Below are 18,536 nucleotides of genomic sequence, written 5' to 3'. Positions count from 1 at the left end.
ATGTCATGCTTAGACCCTCTAAGGCCCACTCAAAGCCATCGTCCACTCACCTCTCAACACAGACAGACAAGTCAGAGGGACAGAGGGAGCAGCTCCTGTCTGCCACTGCTAGGTCCTTTCCTTGTGTTCTTCCCTTTAACTCATTTCCTGTTTGCCCCATTTCACCCATTGCCCATTGCCCATTTCCCATTTAACCCATTTCCCGTTTGAGAATACTGCACAGGCAGTGTGTTGCACTTTTTTTCTAAACAGTAAATGGGTTAATCCACAACTCTTCGAGGTGGTGTTATTAACTGTCTCTCACAGAAGATAGGCTCAAAGGTTAAGCAGTTTGCTTGTTTTCACAGGTAGCATGTGACACAGCTGGTATTCAAATGCACACATATCAAATACACACATAAAGACAAGACTTTTTACAAATTAAAAACACAAACTCAGGGTCTTGGGTGTGGCTTCCTTTCCTGGACACTCCCTCCAGAGCTCTGTCTTCAGAGAGCTATTCCTACCTCATCTCCTGAAGGTTTTGTTTTGATATATTTAAAATCTAAAGGCTGAGTCATGACTGGCAATGTGGAGACCAATTTTGTGGAGGTAGCCGAGGTCTTCCTGTACTTTCAGACGAGTCAGATTGGTGTAAACCCCTGTCTTGTGATTTCTGCCAATTCCGTGGGTCTAACATGCTCCTCCCTGCTTGTCCCTCTGAGCACTCACTCTCACTGTCTCACCTCCTACAGCTCTCCTGTTCCCTCCACAGCAGCACCGCCCTTGCTCACCACCTTCCTCAGCACACCTCCCCCCAGGGAGGCTGAGTTGCTGGCTCTCTCCAAAGTTTCCATGTCTCCTGCTACTACATATGCCAGTACTTGCACTCTTGGGCTCTCCTGACTTCCAGTCCTTGAAATTGTACAAAGCCACTTAGAGCTCTGTTTCCCACTGATATAGAGTATGCCATTACTCCCTCCCAAAGGTGGAAATGGCTACCGCCACTTTTTATTCTTTAATATAGTTTTATATCTCCATTATATCTATTTTTTAGTTACCGTTAGTGACCTCATCCCGAAATGAGGGCAGCTGGTATTCTCAAAAGCTTATATGCTCTCTATATCTTATTCGTAAATGGAACGCAGTTGATTTCCCATCTGTCATTATAGCCAAGCAGCTCTGGAGTTGGCAGGTAAATGGGATCTCCAGCTGGGTCTGCATGCCAGGATTATTGCTCATCAACAAGGGGACATTAGCCATGATTAGTGTGAACAGAAGCTCACTTTGTAAACACTGGCTGAAAAACTCAAGCCATCCTTAGTGCGAGAACCACTCTTCTTGCTGACAAATATGTCTATTTTCTCCCAGTCAAAGGCTGACAGAAAGGAAAAGAAAAAGAACGGTATCATAAATTATCTAAAGACTTTCCCATAAACGAGCATGGAGGGCAAGACGTGGAGGAGATGGGGTTTCCAGTCCTATATGTTATCTTTCATAAATGAGCATATTATTGATGTCCAGGAGGATTTACTTGTACAAACTAGAATATTTACTGCATGGGAGCAGGAGATTGGGCAAGTGTACCCATGGAACAGATAAATTTCTCGTTATAACTATGTCTAGCTATCATGGCTTGGTGGATATGATCCATGCTATATACAAATTCCATGTTTTTAATTAAATGAGGCATACTAGAGTGAAGAAAAAAAGCTATGGATTAGGAATTGGGTTAGAGCCCCTATTCACTTTCTAGCTTAAAAAATTTAAGAGAAGCCCATTAACTGCTGTCCATATCAGCTTCTTCATCAGTAACTGTGAATAAAACGGCTTCTCTACAATTAACTACATTTAATAAAAGATGTGCCAGAAAAACATAAAGATACAAATAAATGAAGATTATGACATGTTCGTGGATAGTAAGGTTCAATATCATAAAGACGTTGAATCTCCCCAGCTGATCTACAAGTTAATAAAGTTCCAATCAAAATTGAATTGAAACATTTTATTGAGCTTCACAAGCCTATTTTAAAATAGACAAGGAAAATTCAAGAGCCGTGAGTAGCCTAGACATTCCTAGAGATGCAGAACAAGGTAGAGAAAGTTTGGTTTACCAAATATTGAAATGTATTGTAAAGTCAGAGTGCAGTATTGGCACAATAGACAAATGGAAACCTCAGTTTCCTTGCCACTTGCTGCCTGCCCACAAATCCAATGCTACATGTTTCAGGTTTTCATTAAGAAAGCACTGCATATGAGGTACCAATCTCTACTTTAGAAGGGAAACACTAGCAGCTGTGTAAACCCAAAATATCAGTAGCCTTAACCACATAGAAGTTTATGTCTTAATTAAAATCCAGTTGGCAATAAAGACCAGAGGGAAAAGCATTGTTCCACAGTCATTCAGAAATTCAAGCAGGTGGAGATTCTGCCATGCTTAACAGAGGGCTGCTAAGGTACTCCTCAGCACCTCCCTCCAGCAGGCAGGGGCTGGGGAAGAGAGAGAGTGGAGGACTGCTCAGGAGAGGTATCTGAGCCAGGTTTGAGGTGGTAGACATTGACTCTTCCCAGCATCCCTTAGGCAGATCTTAGTCACATGACTACACACTGCTGGAAGGCAGGCTGGGAATTGTAGTCTAGTTGTGTGCCCTGGGGAAACAGGAATGGGTTTGGTGAAGAGCTCATCTGTCTTTGCATAATTATTTTAGGCTGTTAGGGCTCCTGCTTCTGCCTCAGCTGAGGTGCTGAGGTACAGAAAGGGCTATCTGGTGGGTTAGGTGAAATCTTCTCATATCTAGCTACAATTTACAGTTGGCTCTGGGCTAAAAACCTCCTGAAAAGGAATGCAAAATACTTTCCTACTTGAAGGTTCAGAAATAATGCAGGCATGTCCAGCTAATGGGGAGAGAGGGAGCACCTCAGATGACAAGAAAGGGACAATAAGATCCCTGAATGTGAAAACATTCTGGAGAATACGGAGTCAGGCACAATGAGTGCCTTAAGGTCAAAGGGAAATGTAAGTTCTGGGTCACAGATGAACATTCCCACCTAACCACTCTAGCCACTTGTTGGCATCTAGGGAGGAAAACGCTGTGTGGGGGGCTAAAGAAGCTGAAACTCTTGGGAGTTCAAGAGAGTCTGCTGCAAGCTCCTGGAATAGCACAGTACAGAGGAGAGAGGCCATTCCCTTGCTTCCTGACAGAAGAACTTGGAGAGCAGGTATCCCCGGGAAGAGCAGCGGTGCTGAATAACCCACAGCCCAGGGACACAACTGAGGCCCTGAGAGGTGGAGCAGAAGAGCAAAGCAACCGCCCAGGGTCAAGAGCAATAATGAAGAGGACTCACAATGTGGCTTTGAAGTGACTGTGGCTGTGGAGCATCTGGTGCCCAGCTGGAGCCCCTCAAGAGGTAGTCATTGGCAAAGAGGAGATCTGGGTGAAGTGACCTGGAGCAGCCCAGGGCAGCTGCAGCGAGCCTAGAAAGCAGGATCCAGACAGCATCACCACAGAAGCACAGGCGGCGGCCTAGCTGGATCCTGGAACACTGAGACACCTCCTTGGGTCCCTCAGAAAAACTAGAGGGACAAAAACACCCTGGGAAGGAACTGACTGCAGTCCTGCAGCTAAACAGATGAGACCTAATGTGCTTAAAATACTGAACTGATGAGTTCAGGGGGTATTCAAGCTATATTAGTAAAGAGAATGTTACTGTTCAAAATGAATTTCAAGTTTTAAAAATTTTAGAAATCAGGAAAAACTGCTAAAAAAATGTTGAAGTTTTTAAAAATCAGCCTAACATACACAAAGTTTCTAATATAGGAAGCATATTTATTTTTAAATATTGCCAGTTAGACTTCCTTGTTTCTAAACAAATCACCTGCACTCATTATAGGTCCACAGATGAATTCCCCCCACTACCTCCCAGGAAACAAGTCAGCTTCCATTTGAAATCCCAAGGTACCAATTGCTCCCACTTCAGGTGCTCAGCCTGCGTGAAGAATGGGTTCCCAGTGGCTCTGTAAGAGGCCTGTGGTCTTGGGAAGGTGAGGAGCCAGAAATGGCCATTTGGAGACCAAATTTTCAGCATGTGTCCCCATTAGGGGTATACTGTGGAACTAAAACAGTCCACATCAGTGTGCTTCTCCCAGTCCCAAATCGAATGGACATGCCACCTTCAGGCTACCCAAGTTATTAATGCACAGTGACAGCTGAATTTAACTGCTTTTCACTGTAGCTCAGCACCAAGGCCTGAGTAGAAATAATCCTTTTATCTCCCAATAAAGGAGAATTACCGGCATTTTGCAGCTCAGCTCTCTCTGAAGGGCCATGTTTAGAAACTAGAGGCTTTGCATTTCCTGGAATGGTCAGATTAAAGATGCTTTTCACTGATCTCTGGGCAGGTAGACGATTATATTGTCACCCAGTTGCCCTGTGGGAAGCACTGCGGGTTTCCATTTTAAAGGGATTTCAGAGCACAAATGCCATTCTCGAAAACTTTTCTGAAAGACCAAGTTAGTCTTCAGAGCCATACTGTTTAGGGGCCAGCTGTTGCCTAGGAGCAGCTAGTGGGGACGCTTTGAAAGGATATAATTTGGCCTGCTGTCTTCTTTATTTGCCCCCCATGGGTATAATCTCACCCAGATCATTTTCTGCTGTACATAATTCTTACACAGATAACAAACTTGTGTAATAGACAATCAAACGTAGTAATACCTTCTGTTCACTTCCATAAAGATGGCTCACCTTCCATCTGAAATACTGTTAAAGCTGCATTCATCTCAACAGATAAGACATCCAACATCCCAGCATGGGGCTTGGTTCCTTGAATGTATTATTTTATGTTAATCTTCAAAGTAACTCTGTGAGTTTGGTGTTCTACACCTCAATTTTTAAATGGGAGAACTGAAGCCGGGAACTTTAGACAATTTGCCTAAGATTACAAAGTTTTAGTAATTGGTAGAGATGGAGGATGCATTCCAATCTGATCTTAAAGCCTGTGTCCTTCCCAAGATCCCATCCTAGAAATCAAGGTTTCTCACCTTTGACACCTTTGGCATTTTGGACTGGATAATTCTTTGTTGTGGAGGCTGCCCTGTGCATTGAAGGATGTTTAGCAACATTCCTGGTCTCTGCCCACTAGACGCCAGTAGCACACATGCACACACAATTGTGACAATTAAAAATGTGTCCAGAGTTTGCCAAAAGTTCCCTGTAAAGCAAGATCACCCCCAATGGAGAATCACTGCTCTAAATGTTCTGAAGCATTTGCTTTCTTACAAGGCTGAGGTTTCGTGGTCCCATGAAATGCACAGAATAATTTGAAGACCCTAATAGTATTTAGGAGTGGCCTTACAGGGTATGCTTTAAGAAATATGAATTAATTATAATTAGCATTTTTTCTTTGTACCTAAAGAGCCCCTATTCCTGTTACTCTTGAAAATCATTTGTCCTCTGCAATGAGTAAATGTTCACACTGCAAAAACACGCAGAAACTTCAATGGCCTGCGGCCGCCTCAGGAGCTCAGCCCAAGCTCCTCAGAAAGACATTCAAGGCCTCCCCAGTTTGCCTTCAGTTCTCTTCTCCACTCTCAAACCCCACGCATTTGTAGGCTACAGCCAAGCAATATGACTCACTGTGGTTAAAACGCATCCTACGTTTTCTTGTTCCATGTCTTGGCTGAGGATGTTCACTCTCTGCCTCCCACCTCTCCTAATCCCACGCTGCACCCCGCCTTTGTCTTGGAATCCTTCTTATGTCATTTGAGTTCACTTGATGCTCTCTGCATCTCCCACACAGCCTCCCCAGCAAAGTGGTGGAAGGATGGGTCTCTCCTCTGTCCACAGTTGGTTTCTATCTGTCTTAGTCCATTTTCTGCTGCTATAACAGAATACCACAGACTGGGAAATTTATTTTTTAAAAAAGAGATTTATTTGGCTTATGGTTCTAGAGGCTGGGAAATCCAAGAGCAGGGCACTTGCAACTGGCAAAGGTCATCCCATGGCAGAAAACAGAGGGCGAAAGCGAGCACACAAGACAGAGAGAAAGTCAAGCCAAACTCATCCATTCCATCAGAAGCCCACTTCCACAATAACATAATAATAGCAATAATCCATTCATAAGGTCCAAGCCCTGGTGGCCTAATCACCTCTCAAAGGCTCCACCTCCCGATACTGTTACAATGACAATTAAATTTACACATGAGTTTTTGCAGGGACATTCAAACCATAGTAGCATCTCGCTCATCTCAACCAGTTTTATGGAGAGTGTGTGATCTTTCATGCTGGACTGAAAATTCTTGGAGAACAAGTACTATATTTCAGCCCTTCTAGTCAGTACTTATCTCTTAGCAGATGTGCTATACTTGTGGGGTTGGGCTAGATCAGATTGGAGGTGGGATTGAATGAATATTGCAAAGGTAAACATCTGACTGGTTTCCATGGGTATTAAAATAAATTTCAAATGTGAGAGCTGGGCAGTGCAGTGAAGACAATGGAGCACAGCAGTTTGCCTTTCTAGTGCACAACTGCCCTACTCCATGTGACTTTGATGCACTGAGTGGGTCTCTGACCAGGGCCACCACTAGGGTTGTGCCCATTGAGCCCCACTGGGTGGCTCCTGGCTGAGAGGTGTGCAGGGCTGGCATTCTCTTCATATTTCCCTCACTAAGTGTGTGCCCTAGGCAGGCCTGTGCTTATCAGAGGAAGGGCCCCTTTTCTGAAACTTCACAAAGGTGGCCTATGGGCTGGTGGAAGCCCTGACAGTAAAAACTCTTCCATGAGGAAAGGGACACCACATTTGACATTTTCATCCCCAAATTTACAGGTAATCACTCCTTTAACTAAGGCCTTTTGCACTGGATCCTGCCTAGCCTAATCCTATCTCTTTGTTTTACCACTGCTTGACTAATGAGAGGTGGTTATTGATTCATTCAACATATTTGTGTTAGTCATTGAATATGTGTATAGGCTACAGGAGTGCAAAAAATAAAGCCCATGTCCCCATCAAGCTTGTATTCTAGTAGATTCTTATATTCACCCCTCAGTGTTCACCATCAGACAACAGCCCACATATGAAAAAAATGTATATCCAAGCTCCTATTTTGGAGAGTTCTGATATCCCTGGCTTGAGCTTTTCTTGAGAGTGGTTTTTTTTGTTTTATTTTATTTTATTTTATTTTATTTTATTTTATTTTATTTTATTTTATTTTATTTTGACGAATGTATTTGTCTGGGGCAACTATTTTAGAAAGTAACTTTGCCTAGGTTGCTAAAGTGGCCGCATGGGTGTCTCAGCATAACCAGGGCTCAGAGAGTAGCACTCCTCAGGGAAGGCCTCAGCTCCTGCATAGTCACATGGTCTAATTTCAGCTACAGCTGTTCAGGCCATCTGACCAAGTCTCTTGAGAGAGTCTGAGCATTCCATACCATTTGCATATAATATTAAGGTGTAAACTGAGCATTCTCCAGAAACCAGCCCAGAACCATCTTTAATCTAAAAATTTCCAAGGAAGGCCATCTGGGCATAAATGCACAGGATATAAGTGAAAACTGGGGTCTAACCTTTAATGTTCCTATTGGCAGAAACAGAAACTCACATCTTGAAGACTTCCTCTTACTATGCCCCTCTCGTATCTACAGATGGGAAACTGTGCAGCAGCTACAACCGAGGACTCATCTCAAAGGCAAAAATCAAGGCTATCAAGTATAGCATCGTCATCATTCTTGGTAAGCAATGTCCCTCCTTGAGCTGTAAAGTGGTATGAACATCCCAAAAGCAAGTTTGCTCCTGGGACCTGGTGGCAGAAAGGAATTTGCCAACGGGCACTTCTACATTGGTCTGTTTGGAAAGGAATGTGTGAAACTCATCAGCCCATTCATGGTTCCTTCAAGGCTGACATTTGGTTCCTAATCCCTCTCCTTATGAATACAGCTGCCTGCCAAGGCTATGGGTTGAATAATTTGGAGAAAATCTGATTAGGACCTAACTAGCTGAAGCAGATGCTCACATCACCAGCTAACTCAGTCACTTCCTTTAAGACACACTCTTACCCAGGGCTGGAGTTCATAGGCAAAAAGAAGATAGAAGTGCCTTTCCACCTTATCTGAATATTTAATGTTAGGTTCACTCCAAATTTCTCCCTTATGGCACCTTACCTGCCCTTCCACCCTCCTGTCTTCTGCCCTTTCCCTTTCCTTTCTCTCTACTCTTAAGACTCATAAAGTCGCCTTGTACTATTTCCTGTCTGAAATACTCTGCTCTCCGGTGGTGCCCTGGCTTACTTCCCAACCTCATTTGTTCCCCAACAACGCCACCTCCCTGAGGGCTCCTTGATAAGTCTTTTTAAATATCCTTTTTCTAGTCTTTACTCTGCCTTATTTTTCTTCTTGGTTCTACCTCACACTATAGGATATAGATTGATTTTCTTATAGTCTGTCTCCCCTGTTGGAGTAATAAATCTATGAGGGCAATGACTTTGGCTTTTGTGTTACTTATATCATCACCAAGACCTAAAATAGGGTCTCCTACACACTGCTCAATTAACATTTGTTGAATGAAAGAATGAATGAATGAATGAATGAATGAATGAAACTATGCAAGAAGGAAAGGGATTTGTGCTATTTTCTTTTTTATTTAGCTTAAATATCCCCTCCTTGCCCCTCTGGTAGCTCTTGAAGCTCCGAGGAAGCATAGATCTTCCATCAGCTGCATGTCAAAGCACCAGAACAGTCTTCTCACCTTTCTGAAACGCAACTGCAAAATGCGAAACAGACCACACGCAGCATGACTCAGCCAGCAGGATGTAGGCACAAAACAACACTGCAGGCGGAACTGGGATAAAACATATACAACCCACCAGGGCTCAAAAACTTTCTCAGAGGCTTCTGAAGTAGATCAAAGACTCCTCTGTCTTCTCAGATAGTCAGAACCACAGATGCACGTTCCCTGGATGTTGAGTTAGAAAATGTATGTTTACAAGTGTGTCCCAGAGCCAGCATAGCCCTTTGTCATCAGCAACCATACTCCAAGGCCCTGTGGGATCCCTTCCGTCAGCAAGCAGGGACATTCTCTAGAGGGTCAGCAAATATTGACAGCCCTATCAGACCAAAAGGGCCTTTTCTGTAGCAAACACTTTGTAATGTCCATTTTCCACCTTGAAATAAAATGCCTACTTATACTACCTACCATGATAATTAAAACATTAATATATTGCCAAAAAAAAATATAAAGGAGGAATAAGAAAATAATCTAAAATAAAATAATACTATTTTTATTAATTAAAATTTATACAAATTTTAATGTGTAAAAACATAAGCACAGCTACACTAGAAGAATAATGAAGTAGTCACACCTACACCTTGACATAATAACAGCCACAATGAAAACCAATACAGGTGTATTTTCATGGAGACATAAAAAAATGTAAGCGATATTACTGTCAGTGACTTGATTTTCTGAGCTGGCAAAAAGAAAAAATCCTCGTAAAATTTTGAATTAAACAAAGTAATCTTTCCTCCATTTACAACAGAATTGCATTTCTACAAATTTCAATATTTATTTAAAATATCTGTGTTTATGTGTAAAACAAAGTCAGGTTTCTAGACTGGGATAACTATACAGAGGGTTCTCCTCTACATGAATGGGCATTCAAAGTAGATACAAATCTTTGCTGGCTGGGCTGCGTGTACCATGCCAGAGAACTGGTATCACTGTGAAAACCAGAATCCTCCAACCCGACTTACACACACATGCAAACACCCAAGCACACAAGGCCATTTGCCCCCTTAGTGCCCCAAATACTGCTCAGGGCCAGTGTTTGTGTTAATTAACCAGAATCCAGAACACTTAGTGGGTTTTGTGTTTGAATTGCTCCTCTTTAATACATTGCCAAGGTCTGGGGTCGAGAGGGGACCCATGAGTCAGTTTATCATTCCAAAATTCCCAACAAGTTACAGAATCCACATTACAGAGTTATGGCAGAAAGCTTGTCCCTGCATGCAGACAGCCAAGGAAGCCAAACTTCTACTCTGAGAAAAAATTCTATGGATGAGAAAGTGGGAGAAGGAGTGGAGAATTTATGGCAAGAAAATGAGAGATGCGTGTATTTCCAGTCAACTTATGAGTGTTTAGCTCTGTGTCGTAGTCTGTGCTCTCCAGAGGAAAATGAGAGAGAGACAGAGCGTGCTTTATTAGAAGGAATTGGCTCAGGTGATTACTAAGGCTGAGAATTCCCAAGCTGTGCGGTTGGAAGCTGGAGACCCAGGAAAGCCAATGGTGTAGGTTCTAGTCCAAGTCTGAGTCCAAAGGCCTGAAAACCAGGAGAGTGGATGGTGTACATTTCAGTTTGATTCCAAGTGTGAAGGCAGGAGAAGACCAATGTCCTAGCTCGAAGACAGGCAAGCAGAGTGAATCTTCTCTTACTTAACCTTTTTCTATGACTCAGGCCTTCAACAGATTGGATGCGGCCCACAAACAGGGGAGGGCAATCTGCTTTTCTTACTCTACCAGATCAAATGTTACTCTCCTCCAGAAACGTCTTCATACGCAGTCAGAATAGCATTTAACCTAATATCTGAGCGCTCCGCAGCCCAGTCAAGTAGTGTCAAAATTAACCGTCACATCTGAATCCCCACCTTTCATCCATTTCTTTTGAGAATTTGGAGCCAAATAAACCGGTGTCTCACACATACCAATGGATTTAGAGAAGGGTATAGTGTAAGTGTTTTCTGGAGAGGCCAACTTAGGGGTGAAAGAGAACATTGTCATTAAAGTGGGGTGTGCTTAGAAAATATTGTGATCACCCCTTCTCCCTGACATAACCTAAAACCAGCAGTCACTCTGTGGTCAAAATGCTTCCTGTTCTTCTGTCTTTTCCTAGAGAGTCTTCAAAGTATTTTGCTGTTTTTTCCTGATCCCTGTGTTTGATGAGAGGCTATGGCCATAGTCACTTGTTCCTGGGGTTTCTATAAAGAATCCACAGCAGTAGAAATTTGACCCTTCTTTACGGATAGAGAAGCTCTACGACCTTTGCTCAGTTTTAGGAACATGTCTGTAAGATGTGTCCATATGTATGTGTGTATGTGTTTAAGTGAATATGACATCAATGCTCCAAACAGCATCAAACTCCAATATTTCTGAGAAATTCCAGGTCCCAAAGAACCTCCCAGGTAAAAGTCCAGTCAGGACCAACCAAAAGAGACCCCTCAACTGCTACCTGCTATGATGCTAATGGCTCTCTTCTCCCCCAGCCTTCATCTGCTGTTGGAGTCCATACTTCCTCTTTGACATTTTGGACAATTTCAACCTCCTTCCAGACACCCAGGAGCGTTTCTATGCCTCTGTGATCATTCAGAACCTGCCAGCATTGAATAGTGCTATCAACCCCCTCATCTACTGTGTCTTCAGCAGCTCCATCTCTTTCCCCTGCAGGTAAGGGGAGCTCTTGCATGGGTCAGACACACTGATGGCCATTGCACTGGGATTCCGCCAACATGTGGGTTTCTCGTGTCCAAACTCTCCAGCAGGTTACAGAATCCCCCTTTTATAGATGAGAGGCTTGAGAGTCAGAAAGATTCCACTAACATGGCTGATTCAAACCCTGGCCCAGGCCACAGCTGATGTGCTTTTTCCTATACCACAACACCTCCTATAGAAACCGTCTTAATCATGACACATCTAGAAGACCTTGCTTTTGTTCAAAGCATCTTCACATGAATTGCCTCAATACAATTCTATGACAATAATAGTACATGGAGCCTTATTACCATTTTACAGATAAACAAAGTAAGTCTTACATGGTTAATGACATCATTGAGGTTATATGAATAATTAGCAGAGCTGAAATTAAATCCCTCCCACAGTTATTGTCATTCTTCTGTTTTTCTGCTGTTTTTTAGCTGTTTTCCTGCATAAGCCACAGAGGGTAGGTGGAGAATTCCATAGGAGATACAAGAGGAGAACGATTTAAGTCTTGGGCTTAATGCCAGTGGTTGAAGTTTATATCTTGCCATTGCTTATTTGTAGCAATGTGTGACCTTGGGCAAGTTATTTAACATCTATAAACCTCAGCTTCTTCATCTGTAAAACGGGGCTAATAGCAGTGTCTACCTGTTGGCCTATGATGTCTCTGTCCTCTGGGCTCTGGTGCTGACCAGTGAGAAGGAGAGCTATGAGTCATGGTGAAGAAAGGTCAGGGTATTACATGTAAAGTGCCTGGCACAGTTGTCTGATCTTTAATACATTTTTCATAACTATTGTCTCTTAACATGTCTACTTGCCTTTTCATTAGGTCAAATTATTTCCCTCCCTGCTTTATTTTGACTTTCTCCAGGGAGCGAAGATCACAGGATTCCAGAATGACATTCCGGGAGAGAACTGAGAGGCATGAGATGCAGATTCTGTCCAAGCCAGAATTCATCTAGACCCTAGGGCAGTGCCAGTGCTAGGCTGAGCACCATCAGCTCTCCCAGGTCCTTATCACCTGCTTGGGCACGTGCATGGAACCGGAGCCAACTTCACCCCACCCTCATCATCACCCGGGAGATGCACAAGACAAATGTTCTAATGAGTGCATGCACTGCATTAAGTATTGGCCAACACGAACTCCCCAGTTATTCATGCCAGCCAGGAAGGAAACGCCTTCCCTCCCCACCATTCCCAGCCCTCCTTCCCACTGACCAGCACCTGAACCCAGTGAACACAGGCATCAGTGGTCCAGGGTCCTGGCTTGGAGCCAGTGAGTAGACAGGCAAGCAGAGGGGACAAAGGTAGCTGGGTTATACATGAATATTCTCATTACAATAGAAGAAAATAAAAGACTTAATTAAGCCTATACTTTTCCCCCAGTTTTGGATTGGAGGTTCAGTGCTTGTAGCCAAGAAAGTGTTTGTCCTTGAAATGCCAACAAATTCATTTCCAGGCATTGGTGCTTTGCACCTCTTCTGCAGATAGCCTCGGTTTGCAGATGGGTGTGCTGGCAGCAGCCAACTGCATCTCCTATTCCATCAACAAATGATTTGTGGAAAGGGCATGCTGTTGGCCCTCTAGAACAAGGTGAAATGAAGGGATACTGATTCTGATAGAAAACAAGTTGTGTTAAAAAGCCATGAGCCCCTGACTTCCAGCGTCTGAGAGCTGGTCCCTAGAACACACATGTCCTCGAGGGTTTTTTTTTTTTGACAGAGTCTCACTCTGTTGCCCAGGCTGGAGTGCAGTGGTGCGATCTCGGCTCACTGCAAGCTCCACCTCCCGGGTTCATGCCATTCTCCTGCCTCAGCCTCCCAAGTAGCTGTGACCACAGGTGCCTGCCACCACCCCCGGCTAATTTTTTGTATTTTTAGTAGAGATAGGGTTTCACCGTGTTAGCCAGGATGGTCTCAATCTCCTGACCTCGTGATCTGCCCACCTTGGCCTCCCAAAGTTCTGGAGTTACAGGCATGAGCCACCGCGCCGGCCTGTCCTTGAGGCTTTCTAAGACCCCTCACTCTGTATTTAACACTTGGGCCGCTCTGGGCTCCATTCCTCACACCTCAAGGACAAGTCTTCCTGTTTTTAAATCCCTGAACCCTCTCTTTAGTTAGGAGCTAGGTTCCTGCGGCTTTTCCAGGCTTAATGTTTCTCTAAGCTCTTTATCGTTTTTGCCTGTCACAGCCTTTGTCTAGCACCTCGGTTGGGAAGTGCTGGTGGGGCTTATTTTGACAGATCTGGAGTTTGGTACTTATGAGCATAATCCAAGTGAAATATGACTAAATATTTTCTAGTCAATTTCTCCTATCAGATTTTTCCACAAGTGGAAGTGAAATAATTTCATTTGATCATATATACATCCCACCCAGGGCTCCAGGATGCACGTGAGCCCTTATTTTAGCTTCACGTATATTCTTGACATTAAAATCTCCTTGGAAAAATCCTCCTTCCCAGAATTATTCAGAGCTTAAATCGGTTTTTTTTTTTTTTTTTTGGCATACTGCTAGTGGAGTCATTAAATCGTTCAGTATATTTTAATAGCACTCCATTCCTCATTATGGTGTCAACTCAAAGTCTGCGTGTTTAAGGTCATGTGGGCTTTTTTTTTTTTTTTTCATAAACTCTTTTCAATTCGATCTGACCTTAGGGAAAGTATCTCTTTAGGAGGAAATCAGACTCCTCACTCACCATCTCTCAGAGAATTATTCTCTGAATTTGAGGAGGCTAAATAATCTAGTTTTATTTCTACACAACAGTTTTGAAGGCTGCCTCTTTCTCTGTCCAATCAGCTAAACTTGAGCAACTCTGGAAGCTTTGAGCAGTTGAGAAATGCTTTTCAACATTTCACTTTAAATCAAGATGTGCCACAGAAGACCCACAGAACTGTTGCTAAAATAGCTGCCTGCACAGGAGCCAATTAGCAGAGCAAAATCTGGCAGATGTCCTACATGGCAAAACAGGAGGACCAGGTTCTCTTGACAGATGCTTTCAATCTTTGTCAAGTCTGGTCTGCAAAATACATTACACGCCTACCTCACCCATCAGTAGAGTCTCAAAGTGAAGGAGAGAGTGGAGTGGGGCGTTGTGATCTGTAGAAACTGTGAACATGATTTTTTAGTTGTTGTGGTGCTGTCTCTCTCATTTCCTGAGAAGACTGGAGATCAGTAAGATAACGGTACAGGTTGCTGCAGGATAATCTACCATTTAAATGAAACTTGCTTTATATTGGTATGGATTCTGGAATTGTCATTTCCATGTATTTGCTGAGCTTGGGAAAACATGATTTAAGCATTATGAAAATATTGGTAATTGGCCGGGCACAGTGGCTCACGCCTGTAATCCCAGTACTTTGGGAGGCTGAGGTGGGTGGATGACAAGGTCAGGAGATCGAGACCATCCTGGCTAACACACGGTGAAACCCTGTCTCTACTAAAAATACAAAAAAAGTAGCCGGGCGTGGTGGCTGGCACCTGTAGTCCCTGCTACTCACGAGGCTGAGGCAAGAGAATGGCATGATCCCGGGAGGCGGAGCTTGCAGTGAGCCAAGATCACGCCACTGCACTCCAACCTGGGTGAGAGAGCGAGACTCCACCTAAAAAACAAAAAAAAAAAAAAAAAAAGAAAGAAAGGAAGAAAACACTGGTAGTTAATAGTCTTATGACCTTGAACAAATCATTTCACACCTCTGGGCATCAATGGTCTCATCTGCAAGATGCGGACAAAATCAGGCTGGAGCAGAGGATCTTGGTGGTTCCTCCCAGACACAGGGAGGAATCTCTGAGATTGGGTCCAGAAACTGAGAGCTTCTGGAATTCTTTCCCCAGGGGACTAATGACTCAGTGACTTAATGCTGAGTCATTTGCCCTTTAGAGGTGTGACTTCCCTATCTATCACTATGAATGCAGAGAAATATCATTTCCCAACTGAGAAATGCAGTTTGAGCTCTTGGAGAAAATTAGAAGCTTAGTGCTGTGACATTACTGTTTGTAGCCTTTGATGCCCATGTGGAATCAGAGAAGCCAGCAGGATGATACCTAAAATAAAGGTGCTTACTTCCTGCACCAAGATGTCAAAAAGTCTACGGTTACATTATTGCATGGCATCAGGGACGGGAGAAAGTTTAGGAGAGCCAGAGTAGGTGTGCTTACTATATTCAGCCATACTATAGAAAATAAGTGTCTATACTTTACTGAACTAAATTAAATATGAATGGTAAAAACTTCTCTACTTGCAGGGTGCATGTGGAACATAATTTAGTTGAAGTTTACTTTCACTAAGCAACATCTCCCACCTTTTCCCCCAGAAAATGATAACACCTTTTTAATGACTTTCATTTGTGGATAATCATGAGAAAAAAGTGGCCCTTTTAAATCAGCCCAACACGCAGCTTAAACTTCCTAGCTTTGTTTGGAAAATTCTGTATACTCATATACAGAAATGACTTTGCCTCTTCCAACTGCATTCACAGCGTCAATCAGAAAAGGCCACAAGCCTGAGTCTGAGAGAAAAAAGGAAAACAAAAATATCTTTAGCAGGAAATAAAGTGATTCTGCTCTTCTAGAATTATCTTAGGTGAGCTACAGACCTGCTGGCAACTCTAATTTTTTCGTCATCATTTGAATATACCTTATCTTATATGCAGATCGACTAGTGTTCCCTGAAGCTTTCCAATTGCATTTAATTGAAGGGAGAGGGCCGTAACTGTTTAGGTGCCAATCTGTGTTTTTGGAAACGTGAAAAACCCATGCCTCATTTCTCTGCAATTGCATTTTAAGAATACATTATTCACAACAGGGCTGGTCCTGTTAACATTTTAAAAGTGCAATTCCAGGCTTAGAGAATGTTAAAGTGGGTGGAGTCTTATATCATCTGGTCTCATGGTTTTCAGATTGCTCGGAGACTCCAAAGCTGTTTCAAGGAGGTGACTCAATATTAATATTTTTACACGGCCGGGCATGGTGGCTCACGCCTGTAATCCCAGCACTTTGGGAGGCCGAGGGCGGATCACCTGAGGTCAGGAGTTCGAGACCAGCCCGGTCAACATGGTGAAACCCCGTCTGTACTAAAAATACAAAAATTAGCCGGGTATGGTGGCGGGCCGCCTGTAATTTCAGCTACTTGGGAGGCTGAGGCAGGAGAATCACTTAAACCCGGGAGAAGGAGGTTGCAGTGAGCCGAGATCACACCATTGCACTCCAGCCTGGGCAACAAGAAGGAAACTCTGCCTGAAAAAAAAAAAAAAAGAAAAAAGAAAAATTCTTACACACAACAATAGCATAGAAATCGAAACGCGACTAAATGTAGTTAAATAGTTTCAAGTTCCTTGAATTATCTTGCATGCAAAATGTGGATTAAGATTAGTCATTGATACACCAAGAATGCATGTTACAATTTCAGGGTCACCACTAAAATAATAGAAATGCAAAAACATATATCTTTCAGACTAAAAGAGAAGGAAAGCTGAGTGACAAGTCACTCAATTTGAAAAAAAGCAAGAAAAGAGAGAAACAGGGACATAAAATAGCTGGGATAAACAGAAAACACATAGGAAGATGGTGGATTTTTTTATTCAAACTTATTAGTAATGGTAAGTGCAAAGAGATTAAATGCCCCAGTTAATAATCAAAGACTATGAGACTGATTTTTTAAAAAATAAATAAATGTCTGCTGTTTACAAAAGACATGCCTAAAACACAAGAATACAGAAAGTTTGAAAATCAAAGAATGGATCAAAGAGTCCATGGAAACTGTAGCTAAAAGAAAGCTGGTAAGGCTATATTAATAAAGACTAAATACGCTTTTAGGCAAAAAGTATTAGTAGAGTTAAACATGGACATTTCGTAATGATAAACATTTTAGTTTAATAAGATGAAGTAATAATTCTAAATTTCCATGCATTTAAAAACATGGCCTCAAAATATGTACTTTTAAAAGTTGTCAGAACTATGAAACAAATAGAAAAATTCACAACCATAATGGGGAATTTTATCACACTTAATGCCAGTAATTAAAGCAGACAAAAATCAGGAACGATCTGGATAATTTGAACAACTTGAATAACACAGGAAGAGCACTTTACCTTACCACCCCTGAACAGACATTTTTTTCAAGCACACATGAAGCAGTTACCAAAGTTGACCACATGCCAGGCCATAAAACAAGCTTCAACACTTCCACGAGATTGAATTCATATAGTCTAGTTTTTCTGATCATGCTGTAATTATGCCAGAACTCAAAAGTGAGAGGATAACTAGAAACTTCTGATAGGTTTGGAAATTAGGAAATACACTTCTGAATAACTTATTGCCAAAGAAGAAAGCATATGAAAATTAGAAAACAATTGTACTGAATGCTATTGAAAGCATTATGTATTAAATGTATGGGATACAAATAAAACAATACTTAAAGAAAAAAAAAGAAGGATTAAAAATCAGTAAACAAATTATCTATCTTATGAAGTTAGAAAAGTTTACCAAATTAAACTCAAGGGAAGTAGAAAGAATAAAATAATAAGAATAGGAGTAAAATTAATGAAATAAGAAACAAACATAATAAAAAGCCTCAACAAAGATCAAATTCTGTTCTTGAAAAAAATTAAATTAACAAACCTCTGGTGAGACTGATCAAAGGAAGAAAAAGAGAGAAGGCACAAATAAACAGTATTTTTTAAAGGATATCACTATAGATCCTAGAGTCAATCAAAAGATAATAAAAAGACATTATGATCAAGCTTATGTCAAAACAAATTGAACATATAGATAAATGGGAAAACATATAATTGACCCAAGAAGAAACAAAATCAGAATAGTAGCATAACTGCTAAAGAAAGAGAATGTCTTCATTGGTGAGCTCTACTAAAATATAAGGCAAAGCAACACCAATTTTATAGTCTTCAGTAAAATAGAAAAAATGTGACTTTTCAGATTATTTATGAGGCTAAAGAAACTTCAATATCAAATGCTACAAAGGCATTACAAGAAAAAAATTGCAAGTCAATTTTGCCATAAAAATACATGCAAAAATTCAAAAAAAAATTACCAATCAAGTCCAGCAAAACATAACAAGGCTAACATATGTGACAAAACTGGTTTCAT

At 41.9% G+C, this 18,536-nt stretch overlaps 1 protein-coding gene across 5 annotated transcripts in view; it reads left to right on the top strand.

Annotated features, from left to right (window-relative positions):
- The window catches only part of NPSR1 (neuropeptide S receptor 1), a 212,282-nt gene that overhangs the window by 175,441 nt on the left and 18,305 nt on the right, over window positions 1-18,536 (top strand). For 2 of the 5 annotated variants that reach the window (XM_055293450.1, XM_063609678.1), the window contains exons 7-9: window positions 7,617-7,703; window positions 11,226-11,406; window position 11,539. In XM_055293450.1, the coding sequence (XP_055149425.1) occupies window positions 7,617-7,703; window positions 11,226-11,406; window position 11,539 (269 nt within the window). Of the gene's footprint in view, window positions 1-7,616; window positions 7,704-11,225; window positions 11,407-11,538; window positions 11,540-12,064; window positions 12,723-18,536 lie in introns of those variants that run through there. The other 3 variants (XM_055293451.1, XM_055293447.1, XM_055293449.2) reach the window with 2 other exon arrangements.

The sequence above is a fragment of the Symphalangus syndactylus genome, chromosome 9, assembly GCF_028878055.3.
Source record: "Symphalangus syndactylus isolate Jambi chromosome 9, NHGRI_mSymSyn1-v2.1_pri, whole genome shotgun sequence".
NCBI lineage: Eukaryota > Metazoa > Chordata > Mammalia > Primates > Hylobatidae > Symphalangus > Symphalangus syndactylus.
This window is presented reverse-complemented; position numbering and strand designations above follow the sequence as displayed.